Below are 26,246 nucleotides of genomic sequence, written 5' to 3' on the forward strand. Positions count from 1 at the left end.
CCGCAGAAACTGCAGATTTCGCCTAATCTATTTTAAAAATCCCAGGCATAGCATATCTTCCCATCGACATTGTTCTTAAAGATACATCGTATTTTGTATAAAGTGAACGAAATATTTTACTTTTTAAAACTTTTTAAAAACATTTTCGATTAGAAAGTTCTCGATTAGAAATGGATGTTCAGAAGTATTTTCTACGCATTGGGTATGAGGGACCAGCGTTGCCAACGCCGACCTTGGACGCGCTCCAGCGTGTACACCGCTGTCATCTGAGGACTATCCCTTTCGAGAACCTCACCATCCACAGCGGGGGGCGCGTACGACTCGAACTCCCGCACCTCTATGATAAAATCGTTCATCACCGCCGCGGAGGGTTCTGCTTCGAGAATAACGGTCTGTTCTCCTGGCTTCTGTCGGAAATGGGATTCGACGTCACCATCCTAGCGGGCCAAGTGAGAGACGCCATCACAGGGTGGTACGGCCCGCCGTTCGACCACTTCATCTCCATGGTGACGCTCGAGGGGCATCGGTGGCTGTGCGACGTGGCATTTGGTGGATCAGGGTTCGAGCTCCCCATGTCCTTAGAGACGGAAGAACCTCAGAAGCAGGGCCACAGAGTGTACAGGATCAGACGAGCGGGAGAGATGCACTTTCTGGAGTGGCAAGATGAAGAGAGAGAAACTGGGCTCTGGACTGAGCTATACAAGTTCACTCTGGACACAAGACACAGAGGAGACTTCATAGAGATGTGTGACTACCATCAGAGCTCCCCTAGCTCCATCTTCTTCTGCAAGTCTCTCTGCTCCATGCTGAAGCCTACCGGGAGGCTCACCTACATGGGCCATAAACTCATCACCACCCAGTTTCCCTCAGATGAAGCTGGGACTGTGACTAAAGCCAGCAGAGAGCTGACTGATGAAGAGATACCTGACATACTAAAAGAGGAGTTTGGAATAATACTGGAATCTCAACTTGTCCCAAAGGATGAAACTATGACACCACCACTCAACATTTTTTAAAATGTTTTTTTTGTTCTTCTTCTTCTTCATGATAAACAACAAGACAGAAACAAATTGTCAGTTTGATTTAATAAATTAATATACATACACTTAAGATGTACAATGGTCATTGCATTAATCCAAATCTGTCCAATTTCAGACAAGTCTGCATCCAAAGTATTTACATATGTACAATCCTCAGGCTGCACTTAACACTTAGCAAGGCATGAACATGACAGGGAGGGGGAGGGGGAGGGGGGGGGGGGAGAGGGAGGGGGGAAGGAGAGAGAGAGGAGAGGGAGGGGGGAAGGAGAGAGAGAGGAGAGGGAAGGGGGAGAGAGGGGGAGGGAGGAGGGAGAGAGGGGGAAGGAGGGAGAGAGGGGGAGGGAGGGAGAGAGAGAGGGGGAGGGAGGGAGAGAGAGAGGGGGAGGGAGAGAGAGAGGGGGAGGGAGGGTGAGAGAGAGGGGGAGGGAGAACACGAGATGGGTGGTTTCCAAAAGCAAACTTGACTACTCTGGGATAGAGTTAGGGGGCGGGACAGAGCTGGTTCCCCTAGCCTTGCGTTCGTAGTTGACAAGCCGCTGGCCAACCAGGTACCTGCAGGAAGGCAAAGAGTACACAGGGGTTAAAAAACAGTCACATGTCAATCACAATACTAGAGCATTTACCTAGTTTGTGTGTCAGCTGCAGATCAAGACCTTGAATAGTTCATATCAGATGTGGAAGTGCTGGGCTGGAACAAAAGCCTGCATATCCTGAAACTCCCTGGGACCAGGGTTGTACTATCCCTATACATGGAGCTGTTTAGGAACAGGCCAGGTATGGAGATAGGGGTGGGTGCTTACTTGTCGTTCTTGATGTGTTCGTAGAGACGTTTGAACTGTCGTATCTGGAAGGAGAGGATGCCGATGATGGACACCACCATCAGGAGGAACGGGTAGATCCTCCTCTGAATCAGAATCTGCATCTCTGGAGTCACACCTGACACACCTGACAGACCTGCCACACCAGGAGGGGAACAGATCTATTAGTAGAGTTATATCTGGAGTCACACCAGGAGGGGTACAGATCTATTAGTAGAGTTATATCTGGAGTCACACCAGGAGGGGCACAGATCTATTAGTAGAGTTATATCTGGAGTCACACCAGGAGGGGTACAGATCTATTAGTAGAGTTATATCTGGAGTCACACCAGGAGGGGTACAGATCTATTAGTATAGTTATATATGGAGTCACACCAGGAGGGGCACAGATCTATTAGTAGAGTTATATCTGGAGTCACACCAGGAGGGGTACAGATCTATTAGTAGAGTTATATCTGGAGTCACACCAGGAGGGGTACAGATCTATTAGTAGAGTTATATCTGGAGTCACACCCGGAGGGGTACAGATCTATTAGTAGAGTTATATCTGGAGTCACACCTGCCAAACCAGGAGGAGAACAGATCTATTAGTAGAGTTAGAGCTGAACACTTCATACTCACCCACAAGTGTGCATGCAAACACTTCCCACATGAACACATGAACATGGAAACAAACAAACACGTGCACACACACACTGCACACACACACTGTTGACTGACCTACGGCAGGTACGACCCCGGCTGCTATGACGTAGGGGACACACAGGGACAGCAGCAGCACTGAGATGACAGGGGCAGCCAGCTTACAGATGATGAAATGGAGGTCGATGTTCCTGATGCCGTTAGCATACACCTGACAGGAGGAGAGGTGGCAACGTTACCCCTCGCCGGTCACTTTACACAGGGTCAAAATCTATTGTTCACGTAGGGCATGGGTGTCAAACTCAAATTTGGCCCGCGGGGTAATTATATTTGGCCCGCGAGACAATACCAAATTACTACTAGAGCTGGCCCGCCGGTATTATACAGCGCATTCACCACTAATACTACGAATCCCATAATGCTCTGCTGTTTTCGCGCGCCAATCAGGACAGGACCCAGAAACGCTCTCTCCTCTGTGACAGTAGTCATAGCAACATAGACGCTACAACTGTCAGCGAGCTAACCCTTCCCAAAAATGGCGAAAAGACAGGCAGAAAACAGGAGCTTTCTGGACAAGTGGGAGGCAGAATATCTGTTTACATATGTAAAAGACAAACCTGTTTGTCTTGTTTGTGGAGTCAACGTGGCTGTAAGTAAGGAGTACAACATTAGACGACACTATGAAACGAAACACCATGACAAATACAAGGACCTGGACATGACTCAAAGGAGCCAGAAAGTAGAGGAGATGAAAAGAAGTTTGGTTTCACAACAGAATATGTTTAAAAAAGCCACATCACAAAGCGAGGCTGCTGTAAAGGCTAGTTATATAGTGGCAGCAGAGATCGCAAAATCAGCCCGGCCCTTTAATGAGGGAGAGTTCATGAAAAAGTGCATGATGAAGGTTTGTGACCTCGTATACCCAGAGAAAAAACAAGCATTTTCAAACGTGAGCCTGAGCAGGAACACAGTAGCTGATCGCACATGTGATCTTGCCACCAATCTGTATGACCAGCTGATGGAAAAGGGAAAAGATTTTGTTGCGTTCTCCCTCGCTGTGGATGAGAGCTGCGACGCATCTGATACTGCTCAGCTGTCAGTCTTCATCCGTGGAGTGGACTCAAATCTGTGTGTTACGGAGGAGCTATTAGGATTCAAATCAATGCATGGCACAACCACAGGAAAGGAAATCTTTGAGGAGGTTTCCAAATGTGTAACTGAAATAAAGCTGCCGTGGGATAAACTCGTTGGATTAACGACAGATGGTGCGCCAGCGATGTGCGGTAAAAAGAGTGGACTGGTGGGCATGGTTCGGGAGAAGATGCGGGAAGAGAACTGTGCAGGTGAGCTAACTGTTTACCACTGCATCATACATCAGGAAGCACTGTGTGCCAAAGCCCTAAAGATGGAACATGTTATGACCACAGTAACAGGTAGTTAACTTTATAAGAGCCAAAAGGTCTAAATCACCGCCAGTTTAAATCTTTTCTGGAGGAGTGTGGTTCGGAATACGCAGATGTGCCGTATCACACAGAGGTGAGATGGCTAAGCAGAGGAAAAGTACTGAACAGAGGTTTCGAGCTGCGTGAGGAAATATGTCAATTCCTGGAAACCAAAGGGAAGGATACAGCAGAGCTCCGGGAGCAAAAGTTCCTGTGTGAGCTGGCCTTTCTCTGTGACATCTCGAGCCATCTCGATGCGCTGAACCTGCAGCATCAGGGGCGGGGGCGCATCATCACAGACATGTACGCTGCAGTGAGGGCCTTCAAAACTAAACTGTGCCTGTGGGAGAATCAGATGCTGCAAGGAACTCCCTTGCCATTTTCCCTGCTGCCAATCCATAAAAGCGCAGATCTCTACCGCCGTGTTCCCATGCGCACAGTTTGCTGAAAAACTCAGTGTTCTCGCCGCTGAGTTTAGCCGGCGATTTGCCGACTTCGATGCCCAGAAATGCAAGTTTGAACTGCTTAGTAATCCCTTCGCAGTTGATGTGGAAAATGCACCAACCAACATCCAAATGGAGCTGATTGAACTCCAGTGCAACGACACGCTGAAGTCAAAGTATGATGCTGTGGGCGCCGCACAGTTTCCACGGTTCATCCCTGACACAATGCCTCAGCTCCGCACCCAAGCTGCTCAGATGCTCCCCATGTTCGGCAGCACTTATCTATGCGAGCAACTTTTCTCCTCGATGAAGATGACCAAAACAACTCACAGGAGACGTCTGACTGATGAACATCTTCGCTCGATACTGAGGATTTCTTCAGCTCAGAGCTTGAGCCCAGACATTGATGAACTAGCATCCAAGAAGAGATGCCAGGTATCTGGCTTGGGCACATCAGATTAGACCAGTGTGCAATAATTAACGTTTTCTTTATGCACTTTTTCTTGCTACAAGGCATGGGCTTGAATGGTTGATTGATTTATTATCATTTTATTTGTAAAATTATTAGCCAGTGGAAAAAGTTTATTTTGGTATTTAAATCAGAAGGCTGCAAATAGAAAAGAGGCATACAATTTTTATTGAAATTTTATTTATTTAATAAATGAATGCCATTGATGTGTTTTTTCATTTGAAATTCGATTTTGCATGTCTCCACTATTAAATTATATATTGTATGGTAATAAGCGATGCTTGTTCCATATTCAGTGTTAAAGCAAAACTTGTTTGGGTCCATATTAAAAGGTTAATTTGTTCAATGTTGGCCCGTGACTTTGTTCAGGTTTTACATTTTGGCCCACTGGGTATTTGAGTTTGACACCCCTGACGTAGGGGGAAACGTTATTTGTCACAAGCGCCGAATACAACCGGTGTAGTAGACCTTACCGTGAAATGCTGAATACAACAGGTGTAGTAGACCTTACCGTGAAATGCTGAATACAACAGGTGTAGTAGACCTTACAGTGAAATGCTGAATACAACCGGTGTAGTAGACCTTACCGTGAAATGCTGAATACAACCGGTGTAGTAGACCTTACCGTGAAATGCTGAATTACAACCGGTGTTGTAGACCTTACCGTGAAATGCTGAATACAACCGGTGTAGTAGACCTTACCGTGAAATGCTGAATACAACCGGTGTAGTAGACCTTACCGTGAAATGCTGAATACAACCGGTGTAGTAGACCTTACCGTGAAATGCTGAATACAACCGGTGTAGTAGACCTTACCGTGAAATGCTGAATACAACCGGTGTAGTAGACCTTACAGTGAAATGCTGAATTACAACCGGTGTAGTAGACCTTACCGTGAAATGCTGAATTACAACCGGTATAGTAGACCTTACCGTGAAATGCTTACTTACAAGCCCTTAACCAACAATGCAGTTCAAGAAATAGAGTTAAGAAAATATTTACAAAACTAAACTAAAGTGAAAACAATAATAAGTAACGGAAGAAAATGACATAATAATAACGAGGTTATATACAGTGGGCACCGGTACCGAGTCAGTGTGCCGGGGACAGGTTTGTCAAGGTCATTTGTAAAGTGACTATGCATAGATAATAACCAGCGAGTAGCAGCAGTGTAAAAACAAATGGAAATAGTCCAGGTGGCCATTTGATTAATTAATTCAGGAGTCTTATGGCTTGGAGGTAGAAGCTGTTAAGAAGCCTTTTGGTCTGAGACTTGGCGCTCCGGTACCGCTTGCCGTGCGGTAACAGAGAGAACAGTCTATGACTTGGGTGGCTGGAGCCTTCGACTATTTTTTGGGCTTTCCTCTGACATCGCCTGGTATAGAGGTCCTGGATGTCAGGAGGTTTGGCCCCAGTGATGTACTGAGCCCTATGCACTATCCACTGGCCTTACGGTCAGATGCCGAGCAGTTCAATTAGTAACAACGGAAAGAGTTGGTCAAACTTCGTGTGAGATTGATCATTGTCGAAGTGATAACGACGTGGTGTAGGATAACACACCTGTTCTATGACAGTCTTCAGCCACCACTGTGGACCCATGAGGGTGATGGCAGCGATGATTTTGGCATGGAGCACCCCCAGAGCCCAGTCCTACACACACCAGATAAAACAGTGATCTTTACTATTACACACAAGATACCATATAAAAACCAGTGAACTTTACTACCCCACACACACACACACACACACACACACACGATACCATATAAAAACCAGTGAACTTTACTACCCCACACACACACACACACACACGATACCATATAAAAACCAGTGAACTTTACTACCACACACACACAAGATAAAACCAGTGACCTTTACCACTACACACCATATAAAAACCAGTGACCTTTGCCACTACACACACACACAGTACCTGCCAGGGGTAGAAGAGAGGCGTCTGGTCCAGAGGAACGCGTAGGGGAGCAACGATGACCAGCTCAAACAGCAGGCCCAATAGTAGAGGGATAACACCAGCCACCAGCAACGCTACGACAAGGGTCTTCAGAATCTACACACACACACAACATTAAAGGTAAGACATGATTGGATGTTGAAATATAAATGATAATGGAATGAAGATATTAACCCTGGACATACAGCCATCTCCATAACTAGTACAACCTACTATACAGACTTCCAGAAAAGTGGATTTGGTCATTATTAGGATCCCAATTAGCCGCTGCAAAAGCATTAGCTACTCTTCCTGGGGTCCACATGAAACATGACACATAGTACAGAATAGAGTTAAGGACTGAAACACACATCAAAAACATCACAGTCTATATATCAGTACATACAAACAATACCTAGCTGTAATACATACAGCACAAATGACAATACAAGACACATAAAATGTCTGTCTCTTCACAGTCCCCTTTGTGCAGTAAGGTGTTCTGTTGTCTGTGTTTTGAAACTGGTTTTATTGCTAGTTTGAGTTACCTGGGTTACCAGAGAGTTCCATGTAGTCATGGCTCTATTTAATACTGTGTGTTTCCCAGCCTCTGTTCTGGACCTGGGCACTGTGAAGAGACCTCTGGTTGCATGTCTTGTGTTGTACCGATGAGGGTGTGAACTGTGTTGCCAACTGCATGAACAGAGCGTTCGGTACCTTCAACACATCAACACCAAGACCAAAAGTGATGCAGTCAATCTCTCCTCAACTTTGAGCCAGTAGAAACTGACATGCACGTTCCTGACACATTCCCTCCGTGTACGTCTCAGTGAGATACGTGCTGCTTTGTTCTGGACCAACTGCAATTGACCTATTTCCTTCTCTGCCGCACATGACCCCACAGCTGGGCAGTAGTCCAGGTGAAACTACACATGACCCCACAGCTGGGCAGTAGTCCAGGTGAAACTACACATGACCCCACAGCTGGGCAGTAGTCCAGGTGAAACTACACATGACCCCACAGCTGGGCAGTAGTCCAGGTGAAACTACACATGACCCCACAGCTGGGCAGTATTCAAGGTGTGACAAAACTTAGGCCTGTTGGACATGTCTGGTCAACTGAGATGTCAAGGCAGAGCAACACCCTATCATGGACAGACCTCTTCCCATTTTTAGCAACCATTGAGTCGTTATGTTTTGACGATGAAAGCTTGCTATCTAGGGTTACACCTAGCAGTCGTCTCCTCAATTTGCTCAATAGCCACATTATTCAACAATGGGTGTAAACAAGGTTTAGCGTTGAGCGAGTGATTTGTCTCCAAAATGATGATTTTAGTTGAGATACTTAGCGGCAGCCTACTGCTAGTTACCCATTCTAAAAGTGACTGGAGCTCTCCGTTTTAGTTGACTGTTGAGTCGTCAGCGTACATAGACACAACAGGCTTCATTCAAGGCCGGCTGCCACACTTAACTGAATTTGCACGAGAGGCTTCCATTAAGGAAAACCCTCTGACTCTTACCATGAGGCTCCACTCCTGGACTTTGACCATGATGATGGTGGGTCCCTGGGGCATCCAGGCCAACAGCACGGTGGCACCGCGGATGGACAGCCAGCACACGTACAGACCACACGCTGCTGTATACAGCTCATGGATCTTCGAGCTGCCTGTCCAGAATGACATCAGCCAACGGCCCGCAAACACTGCAACAAACAACATTAAAAACAGAACCATGGCTTTTAGTGTCCTTTCGAAACATTCAGGTTAGTCATTCCAGGTGAGATTCCTGAAGAAGTACTCCAGTATTGAGATGAAATAAGTCCACTTATTTCCGCGCAGTTCAATTAGCTTTAAAACAATACTAAGGTGTCGGTAGATGAGAGGTCAGTGTTGGGGATGCTACTCTGAAATTATAGTTTACCAAGCTCCCAATTACTGACCACTGGAAGAAGTCTAGCTACCCTTAAGAAACATATAGTTTACCAAGCTACCAATTACTGACCACTGGAAGAAGTCTAGCTACCCTTAAGAAACATATAGTTTTACTGAACTAAATGTGAGAGTTCAGTGACCAGCCGGAGGAAGACGATGCGACAGCACCCTCCTCAGGGGATAGGTACTCAGTGTAAAGCCAATTAGTACACACCTGGGCCCACTAATTGCTTTGCGTCTTCCTCTATATCGGTGTGCCAGGAGAGGAGCTGGGTGAGGATGGGGAGTAGAGGCGGGGGACCTGTGAGAAAGTCAGTTTTTCCTACCTCAGAGAAAGCTTCTGTGACTGGTCTGTCTCTCTGTCAATCAAGGCAGGCTTTAGGTAGAGAGAAGTGTTCCCCCTGTAGCTGTTGTCTAGACGACAGTCTAAAGACAGGAGTAGCCATTTGTTGTTTTGCGTTCTCTTTTCGGCCACGGCCTTTTGGTCAACGGATTAGTTTGTGTTTTGTTACGCTGGTGTTTCAGCGTTGGACGTTGCCTGTACTGGAGTTATTTACTCGGGTGAAAGAAGACCTGTTTAGTAAACGATACAAAAGAAAAGAAACGACTGCCTCTGGTCTGTTCATGTTATACCTCCCACCGGTGTTAGGGTGCGTCGGATAAGCTGATCATTTGAAAACAAACTACTTTGTGATAAATTATCATATCTAAACATATCACTACGGAGTCAGATGTTAACAGAATGTGTAATTTAACCTATTCATTTGTATTTTATTTTTTAATTCAAGTGAGAATTAGGCTAGTCTAATGCCGAAAAAAAAAAGGACATTCTTGACTATTTTACCCATATTTAATTTTTGCAAAAAAAATAAACTTGTGTGTAGTTCCAGGAGTTAGCTACATATTTTTTTAGTAATTAATTACTGAAAACACTACCAATATTTCCGTGGAGGCTGGTGGGAGGAGCTATAGGAGGACGGGGTCATTGGAAAGGCTGGAATGGAATAAATGGAACTGAGTCAAACATGTGGCTTCCATACCTTTGCTGTTTGATACCGTTCCATTCCGGCCATTAGTGACCCCGTCCTCCTATAGCTCCTCCCACCAGCCTCTACTGTAAGATTTGAATTTAGTTCCAACTTCCCACTGAGATACTGCAAAATATAGTTAAATTACTCGTTGAACTACATGTTGTTCACGACTCCCCCAACAATGACTTAAGGTTGATGTCTCACCTGGTAACGTCAGACACACCAGACTGGAAACCAGCAGGGTGATACACATGAACCCTATCAGCAAGACGATCTACAGACAGGAGAGAGAGACATTCAAGTAGTACATTCAAGCTTCCTGAAGGGGAAGTGGAAGGATCGGTGATAGTGTGTAGTGTGTCTGACCCTGAAGGGAAAGCGTAGGGGCCGGTGGTAGTGTGACTGACCCTGAAAGGGAAGTGTAGGGGCCGGTGGTAGTGTGACTGACCCTGAAGGGGAAGTGTAGGGGCCGGTGGTAGTGTGACTGACCCTGAAGGGGAAGTGTAGGGGCCGGTGGTAGTGTGACTGACCCTGAAGGGGAAGTGTAGGGGCCGGTGGTAGTGTGACTGACCCTGAAGGGGAAGTGTAGGGGCCGGTGGTAGTGTGACTGACCCTGAAGGGGAAGTGTAGGGGCCGGTGGTAGTGTGACTGACCCTGAAGGGAAGCGTAGGGGCCGGTGGTAGTGTGACTGACCCTGAAGGGGAAGTGTAGGGGCCGGTGGTAGTGTGACTGACCCTGAAGGAGAAGTGTGACTGACCCTGAAGGGGAAGCGTAGGGGCCGGTGGTAGTGTGACTGACCCTGAAGGGGAAGTGTAGGGGCCGATGGTAGTGTGACTGACCCTGAATAGGAAGCGTAGGGGCCGGTGGTAGTGTGTAGTGCACTGACCCTGAAAGGGAAGCGTAGGGGCCGGTGGTAGTGTGTAGTGCACTGACCCTGAAAGGGAAGCGTAGGGGCCGGTGGTAGTGTGTAGTATAACTGACCCTGAAAGGGAAGCGTAGGGGCCGATGGTAGTGTGTAGTGCACTGACCCTGAAAGGGAAGCGTAGGGGCCGATGGTAGTGTGTAGTGCACTGACCCTGAAAGGGAAGCGTAGGGGCCGATGGTAGTGTGTAGTGCACTGACCCTGAATAGGAAGCGTAGGGGCCGGTGGTAGTGTGTAGTATAACTGACCCTGAAAGGGAAGCGTAGGGGCCGATGGTAGTGTGTAGTGCACTGACCCTGAAAGGGAAGCGTAGGGGCCGATGGTAGGGTTGGAAACCTATTGGTCCTCCCTGCTGTAATATGGCCTGATGGGCTGCATGAAGCCCCTCCCCCACAGCAGGGGCGGGGTTAGCGTTGTTGTTGTTTTGGTGCCCGGGAGCATGGTTGTTGTTGACAGGCTGGTTAGCATCGTCTTCCTGTTCTCCGAGCAAGTAAGAGTGGAGGTCTCTGAAAGGGGGGAGAGGAGAGGAGGTGAAAAGGAGAAGGTAGAGAAAGTGAGCTAACAAATATATACTTCATGTTACGGTCTGTAGCTATAATGAAAGACCACTTTGGGAGTGTGTGTATAAGTGTAGTGTATAGTGTGTTTTGTGTGTAGTGTATAGTGTGTATAGGTGTAGTGTATATAGGTATAGTGTGTATAGGTGTAGTGTATATAGGTGTAGTGTATAGTGTGTATAGGTGTAGTGTATAGTGTGTATAGGTGTAGTGTATAGTGTGTATAGGTGTAGTGTATAGTGTGTATAGGTGTAGTGTATAGTGTGTATAGGTGTAGTGTATATAGGTGTAGTGTATAGTGTGTATAGGTGTAGTGTATAGTGTGTATAGGTGTAGTGTGTATAGGTATAGTGTGTATAGGTGTAGTGTATAGTGTGTATAGGTGTAGTGTATAGTGTGTATAGGTGTAGTGTGTATAGGTGTAGTGTGTATAGGTGTAGTGTGTATAGGTGTAGTGTGTATAGGTGTAGTGTGTATAGGTGTAGTGTGTATAGGTGTAGTGTATATAGGTGTAGTGTATATAGGTGTAGTGTTTATTGTGTATAGGTGTAGTGTGTATAGGTGTAGTGTGTATAGGTGTAGTGTATATAGGTGTAGTGTATATAGGTGTAGTGTATATAGGTGTAGTGTATATAGGTGTAGTGCATATAGGTGTAGTGTATATAGGTGTAGTGTATATAGGTGTAGTGTATATAGGTGTAGTGTTTATTGTGTATAGGTGTAGTGTGTATAGGTGTAGTGTGTATAGGTGTAGTGTATATAGGTGTAGTGTATATAGGTGTAGTGTATATAGGTGTAGTGTATATAGGTGTAGTGTATATAGGTGTAGTGTTTAGTGTGTATAGGTGTAGTGTGTATAGGTGTAGTGTGTATAGATGTAGTGTATATAGGTGTAGTGTATATAGGTGTAGTGTATAGTGTGTATAGGTGTAGTGTGTATAGGTGTAGTGTGTATAGGTGTAGTGTGTATAGGTGTAGTGTGTATAGGTGTAGTGTGGATAGACCCACAGTAGGTATCCTGCGCTGACAGTCCAGGCCCTGACCAGACCTTTCAGCCACTGGCGTGTGTGACCTTGTTCCAGGAGAGCTGGCAGAACCACCTGCAGTAACAACAGCTCCAGAGACAGCTCACTGACTGGAGCATCACTGGAGGAGAGGAGAGAGGAGGGGGGAGAGAGGATAGGGGAGGGGGGAGAGAGGATAGAGGAGGGGGGAGAGAGGATAGGGGAGGGTGGAGAGAGGATAGGGAAGGGGGGAGAGAGGATAGAGGAGGGGGGAGAGAGGATAGAGGAGGGGGGGAGAGAGGTGGGTGAAGGTACATCACTTACCGGGCATACATCTATATCTAGGCATTTTGATGCTGGGCTGGAACAAAAACCTGCACACACAGCAGCTCTCCAGGACCAGGGTTGGTGACCATTGCTGGCCACAATTGAGCCATGTGAGTGTACCTGTAAAGCGTGATGTTGTAGGACAGGAAGGAGTGTACCTGTAAAGCGTGACGTTGTAGGACAGGAAGGAGTGTACCTGTAAAGCGTGACGTTGTAGTACAGGAAGGAGTGTACCTGTAAAGCGTGACGTTGTAGGACAGGAAGGAGTGTACCTGTAAAGCGTGACGTTGTAGGACAGGAAGGAGTGTACCTGTAAAGCGTGACGTTGTAGGACAGGAAGGAGTGTACCTGTAAAGCGTGACGTTGTAGGACAGGAAGGAGTGTACCTGTAAAGAGTGACGTTGTAGGACAGGAAGGAGTGTACCTGTAAAGCGTGACGTTGTAGGACAGGAAGGAGTGTACCTGTAAAGCGTGACGTTGTAGGACAGGAAGGAGTGTACCTGTAAAGCGTGACGTTGTAGGACAGGAAGGAGTGTACCTGTAAAGCATGACGTTGTAGGACAGGAAGGAGTGTACCTGTAAAGCATGACGTTGTAGGACAGGAAGGAGTATACCTGTAAAGCATGACGTTGTAGGGGAGGAAGGAGTGTACCTGTAAAGCATGACGTTGTAGGGGAGGAAGGAGTGTACCTGTAAAGCGTGACGTTGTAGGGGAGGAAGGAGTGTACCTGTAAAGCATGAATTTGTAGGGGAGGAAGGAGTATACCTGTAAAGCATGACGTTGTAGGGCAGGAAGGCAGGGAGGAGGAGCTTGATCATCCTGATGGGCAGCCACAACATCAGGAGAACGATAGAGCCAAACACCACCTAGGAGAGGACATACATCATACACCTTTAATGATCAGCACACAATCAAAGCAGAACCATAGCTGTCTGGGACTACTTTTTACCAACAAATCTGTCTGTAGATGGACGGAGCACAGACAGGGTGAACCTGCGGAGGCAGCATTTTTATTTGCTGGACAATTAAACAAATATACAAGAGCCATATGCATTGTTTGCGTAGCCTGATTAGGGCGTCCACCCACGGTTGGCAGAAATCACATTTAGTTTATGGTAATTCATCTTCACAGAACATGCCAGTCGGCTGCAACAGCGTGCGTCATTCTTACCGAATTCCGATGAGCCAATAGAAGATGTTAGAATATATAGGTGGTGTATCCATAAGGCTCGGGAAGCTTTCCTTAAAGTAGATTTCATTAAAATTGCCAAAATGATATAGCCTAATTAGCTTTTTCCTGTCTATACTGATTTTTTCCCCCAAAATTCTAAATAGCCTACTACACCAAACAGCATGTTTTGGCCACAGAATATCATTAACTTGTATTATATGTAGATTGTTTTAAAATTGCATAGCCCAGTCGGAAGGGCCTGCAATTTAGGCAGAGCGTGTGGTAAATACCAAAAAGATGTGTGATGAGTTTTGACAGTCAGTGAAAAGCAGAGAGACCCAGCCAGGCATATCGTAATATTTAAAAAATATATAAAATCGCGGAAAAACAGTTTAGAAAACAATTGTCTATTGCTGTAAAGAGAAGACTCCAATCTGTCTTTTAGTTATTAAAATGATCAACTTAATTGAGCGAAAAGTAGCCTATCCCATTGGCACCAGTGGAGAACATGGGCCAGAACCCCAGTGACTGTGCATATTAACTGACACTTGTTTGTTTTTGGACAATCATTTCCCCCTCCAGGTTAGATGGGACGTCATATTGAATTTGTATCTCCCCCTCTCGTTGGCCAAATATATAGATCAGACAACGTTGTCTTTATTGATCTGTTTGTCAGTGTCAGCAGAGTAGGCTTCTCTGTCATTTGTCGTATTAAAAAAGATTCTGCTAATGTCTCCAGTCATATAAAGTGTAGCAGAATTGCATAAAATGTGTTTATTAAAAAAGGCCAATATTTTCCTGTACAAAAGCAGATATGTAGCCTAGACCCACTAAGTCGCTACACCCTGCATTCAACAGTATTTTTACGCACGGTGATTTAGTTATGTTATTAGCCTAAATTATGACTATCCAATCTACTCTTCACATTATGAATAGTAGAATATCTTACACAAGTCTGCAAATGGAGGATGCATGAAATGCATTTTTATGGTGAAAATTAGCTTCCCCAAAACCTGATATGTTAGAATAACTGGCCACATTTACTTTTCCTCATCCAACAGGTAACAAACAGCAAAATTACTAGCCTACGTCAATCCACTATCCGCCATAGTAGAACAGTTGACCTATTCTATTGGTCAGCTTATCGTTCTGCGCGAGAAAGAAATAACCTGTCCAAAACAGACTCTGGGACAGTTGTGGGACGATAGATCCATAATTCATCCAACCAGTAGTCCTAGGCCACACCCAAAAACGTAAAAAAGATCAGAATGTTTAGCATAACACATTGATAAGCTATTATTTCTTCACATTATACATGTGGCAATGCATACAAGGCAGTAAGCTATGCACCAATGTTCGCCCCATAATGCAATTAGAGGAAAACACATTTTGAGCAGTTTCATGTGGCGGCAGGTAGCCTAGTGGTTAGAAATGTAGAAAGAAGAGATCTAAAGATGCAACGACTAGCATTGGTTGCTAATATGACTAGTGATGTAACAACTAGCATTGGTTGCTGATATGACTATTGATGTAACAACTAGCATTGGTTGCTAATTTGACTATTGATGTAACAACTAGCATTGGTTGCTACTATGACTAGTGATGTAACAACTAGCATTGGTTGCTAATATGACTATTGATGTAACAACTATCATTGGTTGCTAATTTGACTATTGATGTAACAACTAGCATTGGTTGCTAATTTGACTATTGATGTAACAACTATCATTGGTTGCTAATTTGACTATTGATGTAACAACTAGCATTGGTTGCTACTATGACTAGTGATGTAACAACTAGCATTGGTTGCTAATATGACTATTGATGTAACAACTAGCATTGGTTGCTAATATGACTATTGATGTAACAACTAGCATTGGTTGCTACTATGACTAGTGATGTAACAACTAGCATTGGTTGCTAATATGACTATTGATGTAACAACTAGCATTGGTTGCTAATATGACTATTGATGTAACAACTAGCATTGGTTGCTAATATGACTAGGATTGTGCCTTTGGCTACTGGACAATGAAAATCAATAGAACATGAGAGAAACAGACTACTGGTTTCAATGGCCTGCATGTTTGGTGTGATTTTGGCTAAGCTACTTTGAGCAAGGTTAGACATGCCTCATAATATGTCGTAAAACGTTCAGGTTTCAAACAACTAAGTACGTATTCAAAATGCGTACTGCCTCCAGTTCATTGTAAAGTGCTGTGACGCGCTGAAGCCTGTTAAGTTGCCTTTGTACTTGAATGGCAAATGGGAAGAGCATTTTAATTATCAGTTCAGAAATACAAATAGCAGCTCTAATCTTGGCCATTGTTAAAAAAAATATATATATTATTATTATTTAACTACACATGTGATTGCTTGGTATTTCAATCATGGAATATTCTTTTCGGGCCAACGGAAACCCTGCTGCCAGAGGTGTCTGTAGATGTACAGTGCATTTGGACCCCTTAACTTTTCCCACATTTTGTTACATTACAGCATTTTTCCAAAATGGGTTAAATAAAATAGAAATCCTCAATCTACACACAATACCCAAGAGAAATCTTTGCAAATGTATAAAAACTATTTAAAAAAATGTACACAAGTATTGTGAGCTCTGGTGCATCCTGTTTCCATTGATCATCCTTGAGATGTTTCTACAAATTGATTGGAGTCCACCTGTGGTAAATGTAATTGATTGGACATGATTTTGGAAAGGCACACATCTGTCTATATAATGTCCCACAGTTGACAATGCATGTCAGAGCAAAAACCAAGCCATGAGGTTGAAGGAATTGTTTGTAGAGCTCCGAGACAGGATTGTGTTGAGGCACAGATCTGGGGAAGGGTACCAAAACATTTCTGCAGCATTGAAGGTCCCCAAGAACTCAGTGGCCTCCATCATTCATTTAATGGAAGAAGTTTGGAACCAGACACTACCTAGAGCTGGCCGCCCAGCCAAACTGAGCAATCGGGGGAAAAGAGCCTTGCTCAGGGAGGTGACCAAGAATCCAATCGTCAAGCTGACAGAGCTCTACAGTTCCTCTGTGGAGATGAGAGAATCTTCCAGAAGGACAACCATCTCTGCAGCACTCCACCAATTATGGAAGTGTGGCCAGGCGGAAAGAAGTCACATGACAGCCCGCTTGGAGTTTGCCAAAAGGCACCTAAAGGACTCTCAGACCATGAGAAACAAGATTCTCTGGTCTGATGAAACCAAAATTAAACACTTTGGACTGAATGCCAAGCATCCCGTCCGGAGGAAACCTGGCACCATCCCTACGATGAAGCATGGTGGTGGCAGCATCATGCTGTGGGGATGTTTTTCAGAGGCAGGGACTGGGAGACTAGTCAGGATCAAGGGAAAGTACAGAGAGGTCCTTGATGAAAACCTGCTCCAGAGTGCTCAGGACCCCAGACTGGGGCGAAGGTTTACCTTCCAACAGGACAACAACCCTAAGCATACAGCCAAGACAACACAGGAGTGGCTTCAGGACAAGACTTTGAATGTCCTTGAGTTGCCTAGCCAGAGCCCGGACTTGAACCCGATTGAACATCTCTGGAGAGACCTGAAAATAGCTGTGCAGCGACTCTCCCCATCCAACCTGACAGAGCTTGAGAGGATCTGCAGAGGAAAATGGGAGAAACTCCCCAAATACAGGTGTGCCAAGCTTGTAGCGTCATACCCAAGAAGACTCAAGGCTGTAATCGCTGCCAAACGTGCATCAACAAAGTACTGAGTAAAGGGTCTGAATACTTATGGAAATGTGATATTGTAGTTGAAAAAATAATATTAACTAAATGTTCTCTACCTGTTTTTGCTTCGTCATTATGGGGTATCGTGATGTCATTATGGGGTATTGTGATGTCATTATGGGGTATTGTGATGTCATTATGGGGTATTGTCTGTAGATTCATTTTGATTTATTTAATCCATTCTAGAATAAGGCTCTAATGTAACAAAATGTGGAAAAAGTCAAGGGGTCTGAATACTTTCCGAATGCACTATATGTACCACAGACAGGATGAACCTGCGGAGGTGTCTGTAGATGTACGTACCACAGACAGGATGAACCTGCGGAGGTGTCTGTAGATAGGTAGGTGGATCATTTCCTGGACTGGGTTGAAGTCTGGATCGTTCAGGTTTCTCAGAAACCACAGGACCCCAGGCCTCAGCACCTGATCCAACACAGCACCACACTATAGTCAGGAATTAATCAACAGTACACTATAACAAACCAGTCAATGGCTACGCTTCCATCTAATTGGTAACAGATTGTGTGAAGTGAATATTCTAGAATCCGCATAAAGTAAGTATGCACATTTTTCGGATAATAAGCAGTGCGTGATGACGTAGTGTTAAGTTACTTTTTCGCATACATTTTCATGTACCGAATAAAAGCCAAAAGTTTAATGCATTTTCCATGGCATTTCAAATAAAACTGTTGCGTTAAATAACGACGGTTTGTGTGCGCTCTAGCCAACAGCTCACGGATACTGTTTTTGTCTATGGAGATTGCATGGCGGTGCACTCGATTTATACACCTGTCAGCAACTGATGTGGCTGAAATAGCTGAATCCACTAATTTGAAGGGGTGTCCACATACTTTTTGTGTGTGTATATTAGAGGTCGACCGATTAATCGGAATGGCCGATTAACTAGGACAGATTTCAAGTTTTCATAACAATTGAAAATCTGTATTTTTGGACACCGAGTTAGCCGATTTTTTTTACACCTTTATTTAACTGGACAAGTCAGTTAAGAACAAAAACGTATTTACAATGACAGCCTAGGAACGGTGGGTTAACTGCCTTGTTCAGGGGCAGAAAGACAGATTTTTACCATGTCAGCTCGGGGATTCAATCTTGCAACCTTACGGTTAACTAGTCCAACGCTCTAACCACCTGATTACATTGCACTCCAAGAGGAGACTGACTGCCTGTTACACGAATGCAGTAAGAAGCCAAGGTAAGTTGCTAGCTAGCATTAAACTTATCTTATAAAAAACAATCAATCAATCATAATCACGAGTTAACTACACATGGTTGATGATGTTCCCTATATAGTGCACTACGTTTGACCAGGGCCCATAGGTCTCTGGTTAAAAGTAGTGCACTATAAAGGGAATAGTGTGCCATTTGGGACATGCTCTATAACCAGGTTTCCATACAGCCAATTCAAGCGGACGAATGAACAGATGCATAAGAAAAGGCGGGACCGAGCTGATGGAAACAGGAAATGTCGGCACAATTTCATAAAATGTCGACAGACAATTTGTTCGTTCAATATGGTGCGATATTTTCGCGTCAAATTGATGATGTGAGAAATGGCGTTAACTGCTTTATTCACAAATATTGATAAAATAACCATCATATGGAAATAGACATGGAGTCACGATCCCTGTCCCTTACCTCTCTCAGTAAGAGGATGAAGGAAGCGAAGTAGAAGACGTAGACCATTCCCACCAGCCAGTGCAGGAACATGGTGGTGCCTGGAGCAGATTTAAAACTCAGCTCTCTGTCCTTCAGAGACGCATCAAACATCTCCTGCAGAACGGACGGAAGAAGAGGTGGGAACGGTTAAAGAAAGAGTGGGGTGGGGGGGAAATGGGGGGGCAAGGTTGGAAGAGAAAAGGGGGAGAGAGAGAGAGAAACGTCTATACGTACTAAAGAGCAGATGTCGAGCCACCAGCCACAGATGAGGGGGAAGACTCCTATCTCCACGACAACAAGCAGTGAGACCTGGAACACACACCACGTTAAACACCATGGACAGACACATGACCTCAGGGACTATGAAGCCCCAGGGGAAACTCGGGCAATTCCCAAAATCATGCATTGATGTCAATGGGAGATTTACATTTTCTTTTTTTTAAAGTTGACCTTCCGTCATTCATATAGATTTCATTTTTTAGTCAAGTCGTTCTTCGTTTCGGGTTTACAATAATATGAAAAGCCTAGATTTAAAACCGAAATGTTACCTTGACAACGATGTAGCAGACCCCTAGTAGACGGCGGGACCGCTGGAACCTGACCAGAGCAGCGAACCCCTGAGAGACACAAGTTAAGGACAAACACACACTTTTGTACACAAAAACAGTGGAAAGGTCTCCATGGAAACACTGCATGGTCACCGGAAGGGATCCCGGTCAGTAGGCGGAAGGATACATGACAGAGGATGAGCGTCATGGCCAACAGGATGTACCCTACGATGGTTGTGATCAGGCCCTCGAATTGGGAGGCTTGGACCTAGAGGACAAGACAAGAGCATTCAACCATATTTGCCATGTTGGTGAGGCCAACTTTGTTGAATGCAGAAAGTAAAACAGACCAGTCTTGACTATATCGATTAAATAATGCAATCATCTTTGTAAATACAATATATTTGTACTGTTTAACAGGAGTGGTGTATTAGAGAATGTTTCTTACATATTCCTCAAAGCCAAGGCCCATGACAGAGAAGTGACCAATGTGGTATGGACAGAACGCTGTAAGAGAACAGTGATGCATCAAACCCCACAGCCTTCTACTGGGCCCAACCACCATACCTGGCTAGTTCAATGTAAGAAGGGTGCTACTTTAGGGGGAGTTAGTGTTCATTTGTGTACTCACCGAAGACCAGGATGAAGAGAGTGTTCAGAGACACAACCCAGAACACATGCTCCTGGAAGACGAGACACAAAGCAAAACGTCACCTCACTACATCCTAGTGCTACTGCTTATAGACCAGACAACCCCTTCAATGCAAATACTACGCCGTCCTCGGCGTGCAGATACCACTCCATTCTGTGTGTTAATACCACTCCATTCTGTGTTAATACCACTCCATTCTGTGTGTTAATACCACTCCATTCTGTGTGTTAATACCACTCCATACTGTGTGTTAATACCACTCCATTCTGTGTGTTAATACCACTCCATTCTGTGTGTTAATACCACTCCATTCTGTGTGTTAATACCACTCCATTCTGTGTGTTAATACCACTCCATTCTGTGTGTTAATACCACTCCATTCTGTGTGTTAATACCACTCCATTCTGTGTGTTAATACCACTCCATTCTGTGTGTTAATACCACTCCATACTGTGTGTTAATACCACTCCATTCTGTGTGTTAATACCACTCCATTCTGTGTGTTAATACCACTCCATTCTGTGTGTTAATACCACTCCATTCTGTGTGTTAATACCACTCCATTCTGTGTGTTAATACCACTCCATTCTGTGTGTTAATACCACTCCATACTGTGTGTTAATACCACTCCATTCTGTGTGTTAATACCACTCCATTCTGTGTGTTAATACCACTCCATTCTGTGTGTTAATACCACTCCATTCTGTGTGTTAATACCACTCCATTCTGTGTGTTAATACCACTCCATTCTGTGTGTTAATACCACTCCATACTGTGTGTTAATACCACTGCATACTGTGTGTTAATACCACTCCATTCTGTGTGTTAATACCACTCCATTCTGTGTGTTAATACCACTCCATACTGTGTGTTAATACCACTCCATACTGTGTGTTAATACCACTCCATTCTGTGTGTTAATACCACTCCATTCTGTGTGTTAATACCACTCCATTCTGTGTGTTAATACCACTCCATTCTGTGTTAATACCACTCCATTCTGTGTGTTAATACCACTCCATACTAGGTGTGTAAATAAATACGTACTAAGAACACCAAGGAGCCATCGAGTCCAAGCATCTGAGAGGTAAAGAGAGAGACATTAAGAGGTGATGATATAATCATGGATGTGTCAATGTCAATCAATGTCATATGTTTGATTCAGGACAGATGTGTTGGAGAAACTAAACCAGTCTTACCCTCTCCCATGTGAGCTCCTCTGCTGCTCTGTCCCATTCTAGAGCATTCCAGTTCATATCATCTACAGACAGAGGGAGAGAGAGGGAAATAAGAGATGTAGAGACAGAAAAATAGTAAGAGAGGGAGAGAGAAGGAGATGTAGAGAGAGAGAGAAAGATAGTAAGAGAGGAGAAATAAGAGGGAGAGACAGATCTCATACTATATAACTTTTAGTATTGCTGTTGCCATATGTTAGTCATCTGATGAGTGCTGGCCCTAGTCTCCTACCTTGAGCCCCGTTGTTGGCATCCACATCTTCGGCAGCCGCCCCCTCCTCTTCCTCGTTGTCTAGTTCTGGCTCCTCCCCCTGTTCTGGTGGGCCATCCGGGGGCTCTGGCTCTGCCTCGTGAGCTGGGGGGTTGGCAGGGGCAGGGGGTTCATCAGCTGCTCCTTGACCGGCAGCCTGCAGGGGAGCAATGTGGGTGGAGGGGCTGTAAATGTGTGTGTGTGTGTGTGTGTGTGTGTGTGTGTATGTGTGTGTGTGTATGTGTGTGTGTGTATGTGTGTGTGTGTGTGTGTGTGTGTGTATGTATGTGTGTATGTGTGTGTGTGATGAATGTGTGTTACCTCGTTGGGCTGTTGTCCGGCTGCGTTGGGCTGGGGCTGCTGGTGGTGCTCCAGCCACAGGGGGGGACCACCATGGACTATCTGCTCCCTGAGCCACACCAGACTGATGAAGGCACACAGTGTACACGTCACCACGAAACAGCCCTGCAGACAGTCTGCCAGCAGGTTATCTCTACAGGGAGACCGGATGTGAAAATGTCAAAGATCTACAAAAAAAAGCACTCGCACATCTTGTTGCATGTGTGTGGGAAACTGGGAATAAAGCAATAACATCTGTAAGCTCTGACCAAAGCCAGGCGGCCGACACATAAGCTTGAATAAACAATGACGTGATCTGATACAGGAAGGAGGTGAGGAGGTAGAGTCTGATTGGCGAAGGAGGAGGATATGACGTCATGACTCACGTGGAGAGCATGTCCAAAGGCAGCGTCAGGAGCGAGGTCACAGAGCCGGTAAACAGACACTTGTAGATTCGACCTGAAGAGAGAGAGAGAGAGACAGAGAGGAGATATGGGCATCATCTCACCAAGGGAGAACATGTTGAAGAAAGAGGTAGGAAGATCTTGGTTAGGACTGAGGACAAATGTGTTTAGGCAGGGGCAGTAACTGTATGCTTAATGCTGGTATTGTAATCCACCCTATCCTAAGAGTGTAGGCAGTGGACACACAAACCAACACACCAATAGGATTAACAAAACTGGGAAAATCCCAAAATCCCACTTCTGATCCTATTAAACCATGGACACAGCGCTAGCGTACAGGTCCTTATGTGAGTGATACTCTACTTAAGAGTAAAGTGTTGACACATTAGTGTGTGTGTGTGTATCAGTCTACTCACATGCAGTGAGGGGGACCACCCCCAGCCATGCGAAGGCCACCAGTGTGTAGTGAAACCAGTATCGTATGGCTGTGCCCACACTGGTCAGCAGGCCAGCACAGATGTCCTGGATGGGCAGACGGGGGGGCATGTCTGGGGAGTAGACTGGAGCAGAGCAGATAGAGGGATGAGACAATAATTTATAAATAACAGAGCAAAAATAGGAGGTTGAGACGTTTTGAAGAACCCCTTTGCGTTCCAGGTAAAACCCTTTTTTACCTAAGAGTGTATTCAATGACAGAGCATCCCAGTCTGAAGTCAACCTCTTGCAACAGCTCACATTTCTGAGACTGACAGGTCAATGCCACAGACGGGTACTTACTTGGTGTGAAAGCAAATCTGTGCTTGCATAATTCACAGTACTCCTTCCTGCTGTGCTTCAGCCACTGGACCAAACTGTAAACAACAACAAGAGGTAAGAGTGGTGAATGTTAGGTGAGGAACTAACTGAACACCCTAAAAGACTTGTTCATACCCCACAGCAGTCGACTCATTCAGACGTTTAACACTTCGTAATGCTTTCTTTAATATTTCTGTCTCACGCACGCCTGGTGAATGAGAACTGGTACACACAGAGGATCCTAAAAACACTGATTTGAATCCTCATGATATTGTTATTACTGCCAGTTAGGACTATATGTTAATAACACCAAGACAACCCAAGTTACATATTGTTTTATTATTTAAATAGGCAAGTCAGCTAAGAACAAATTCTTATTTACAATGACGGCCTACCCCGGCCAAACCCAAACCTGGACGACGCTTGGCCAATTGTGCGCCACCCTATGGGACTCCCAATCACGGCCAGTTATGATACGGCCTGGAATCGAACCAGGATCTGTAGTGATGCATCTAGCACTAAGATGCAGTGCCTTAAGACCGCTGGGCCACTCGGGAGCCCCAAGTTCCATGTAACTAACTACGCCGTGGTTACCTTCCTGTACATCTGGATGAATCGTGTGTGAACCAACAGGGCCCTCTGGAGATCACTGACATTATGCCAGAGCAGACGGTACCAGAAATGGAATGATGACACAGTGCTCCAATGCACTTCTGTACCCGGCTCAGCAGACCACAAATGTGTAACCACGCCTGTAGTAACTGTGTAACCACACCCGAAGGCTTTTATTATGTTTCTGCTGTGGTAAACCATGGCAGTAAACCACATTATAGTAGTTCAATAGTGTCCCGACTGCTTCTCATCACTAGTGCTAGCACAATAAATGACAGATCAGAAACTCACAGTCCCTTATCCTTTGCTTTATTGTTAATTGTTTTTCCTTTGTTAGATCCACATGGCAGAGAAAACAGCTGTGATTGCAGCAACATAAGTGGGATGATCACTTGGGACACGCGTCAACATAATGGCCTCAGGACTGTCTTAGGCAATAGCGAGGCCCTATGCTGTGTCTAAATCAACATTACCTCATCCTACTGACTCAAATGTGATTCTCCTATGGCCATTATATCAGAGGAGTGAGTAGATTTCTCTATGGCTAGTACTGGAAGCTGGTGTGGGGGCTAGGCTATAGTTTGATTATAAATACTAGTTCAGTATATAATACAGTATAGGTAAAATAAAAAAAACAGTATATAGTTGACTCCTGATAATAAGTGCACTTAAGTGTAAAACAATCTTGAGGTCGCAATTCAATGACAATGTTTGTAATTGTTCCTGATGACTGCATGTTCCCAAGCCGTGTCAATCATTCATCAGGACAGGAGTTGACAGTGATTGAGTCAGGTAGAGAGAGAGAGAGAGAGAGAGAGAGGTAGAGAGAGAGAGAGACAGAGAGAGAGAGACAGAGAGAGAGAGACAGAGAGAGAGACACAGAGAGAGAGAGAGAGAGAGGTAGAGGTAGAGAGAGAGGTAGAGGTAGAGAGAGAGAGAGAGGTAGAGAGAGAGAGAGGTAGAGAGAGACACTCACCATTCCTGGTGGATGAACTTGATGCTGCCAGTACAGACACACACAGAGAGAGAGAGAGAGAGACACAGACAGAGAGAGAGACACAGAGAGAGACACACAGAGAGAGAGAGACACAGAGAGAGACACAGAGAAAGACAGAGAGAGAGACAGGTAGAGAGAGAGAGACAGAGAGAGAGAGGTAGAGAGAGAGAGACACTCACCATTCCTGGTGGATGAACTTGATGCTGCCAGTACAGACACAGGGGTGGTACAAGGGTTTGTCTGGGGTCCCCTCTGAACGACACACGCGACATATATCCCCTACACAGAGAAGATGTTTGTCCATTGGTTCAGAGAGACAGACAAGACGACACACACACACCGCCTACACATAGGAAGAACAGCCTTCTGTATTAGCAATCGATTTGAAGCTACCTAATGCATTGTTCCAGTGCTTAATCAAACAATATTGTAGTTAGCTTTACACTGACAAGATAAATGGTAACACCAGCCATGAGAGCAGACATCAGCTAATAAATAGCTAGCTTGCTATGGAGTTAGCTACGTTTCATTGATTACCTCGCTACTGTAGCTAGCTACATTACGTTAGCTTAACCGACTAACATGCCAGTGTTAGCAGCCGCATCAATTATCTGTACTGGGGAAATGTGCTAGGTTATATAACTAACTAGCCCCGGTCTAGCTAGCTACTGGTAGCCCATTGATGATCGATTGCTTCTAGCCAGGCCCTAACTGGTGTCACTGTGGGTGTCAGTGGACGGAAAATGTGCTGAAAACTGACGTTGGAAAGGTAACGTTAGTTAGAGACCACCTTTGCCTTGGAGACCGAGTACAGAGTAACTAGCTAGTTTCACTAAGCTAACTCAGCTAGCCAACGTTAGTGGACTGTAAAAAAATAAAAAATGTACCTTCATCTGCAATGTCCATCTTCATAGATGAGGCTCTGCCCCTCTTTTTGGAGTTATACAGGAACGTTAGTTTGCTATCGCACACCCATCCACAATGCGAACGGCACTGTTTTTAGCCGATCTGGATCAGACTATCCTTGAAGTCCGATACATTGACTTTCATAAAATGGTGTCCACTTTGAACACCAGAATCCCTCCTGTTTCGTGACACGCTCGGACCATGTATGTTGGACCGGTAGCGATTGTCAAACCGAGATCGCTAGCAGACCTCTTCCTTGCAAATTCAACACGATAGAGGCGACGAATAAGAAATTTACCCGACACAAGTGATACCTTGCGACAGTGTGC

At 45.0% G+C, this 26,246-nt stretch overlaps 2 protein-coding genes across 3 annotated transcripts; one reads left to right on the forward strand and one right to left on the reverse strand.

The window, feature by feature from the left end:
* Positions 1-50: 50 nt before the first annotated feature.
* Positions 51-1,087, forward strand: LOC139366911 (arylamine N-acetyltransferase, pineal gland isozyme NAT-10-like). Its single transcript, XM_071104662.1, has one exon. The coding sequence runs from the start codon at positions 171-173 to the stop codon at positions 1,014-1,016; it is 846 nt and encodes a 281-aa protein (XP_070960763.1). The 5' UTR covers positions 51-170; the 3' UTR covers positions 1,017-1,087.
* LOC139366910 (E3 ubiquitin-protein ligase MARCHF6-like) lies at positions 1,067-26,246 on the reverse strand. 2 transcript variants are annotated; one of them, XM_071104660.1, is made up of 26 exons: positions 25,899-26,246; positions 25,191-25,290; positions 23,385-23,458; positions 23,024-23,167; positions 22,590-22,662; positions 22,186-22,357; positions 21,847-22,021; positions 21,579-21,640; positions 21,427-21,459; positions 20,359-20,410; positions 20,176-20,234; positions 19,915-19,995; positions 19,728-19,796; positions 19,414-19,488; positions 19,159-19,293; positions 17,806-17,925; positions 13,344-13,444; positions 12,255-12,392; positions 10,985-11,195; positions 9,972-10,041; positions 8,326-8,507; positions 6,788-6,922; positions 6,415-6,504; positions 2,579-2,711; positions 1,841-1,994; positions 1,067-1,592 (listed from the first exon to the last, which is right to left on the reverse strand). In XM_071104660.1, exons 1-26 carry the CDS (start codon positions 25,921-25,923, stop codon positions 1,505-1,507), a joined length of 2,751 nt encoding a protein of 916 aa, XP_070960761.1. In that variant the 5' UTR covers positions 25,924-26,246; the 3' UTR covers positions 1,067-1,504. The 2 variants fall into 2 exon arrangements, with proteins under 2 accessions (XP_070960761.1, XP_070960762.1); XM_071104661.1 differs by lacking the exons at positions 25,191-25,290; positions 25,899-26,246 and adding an exon at positions 24,991-25,025.

The sequence above is a fragment of the Oncorhynchus clarkii genome, chromosome 15, assembly GCF_045791955.1.
Source record: "Oncorhynchus clarkii lewisi isolate Uvic-CL-2024 chromosome 15, UVic_Ocla_1.0, whole genome shotgun sequence".
In the NCBI taxonomy this organism is placed as follows: Eukaryota; Metazoa; Chordata; class Actinopteri; order Salmoniformes; family Salmonidae; genus Oncorhynchus; species Oncorhynchus clarkii.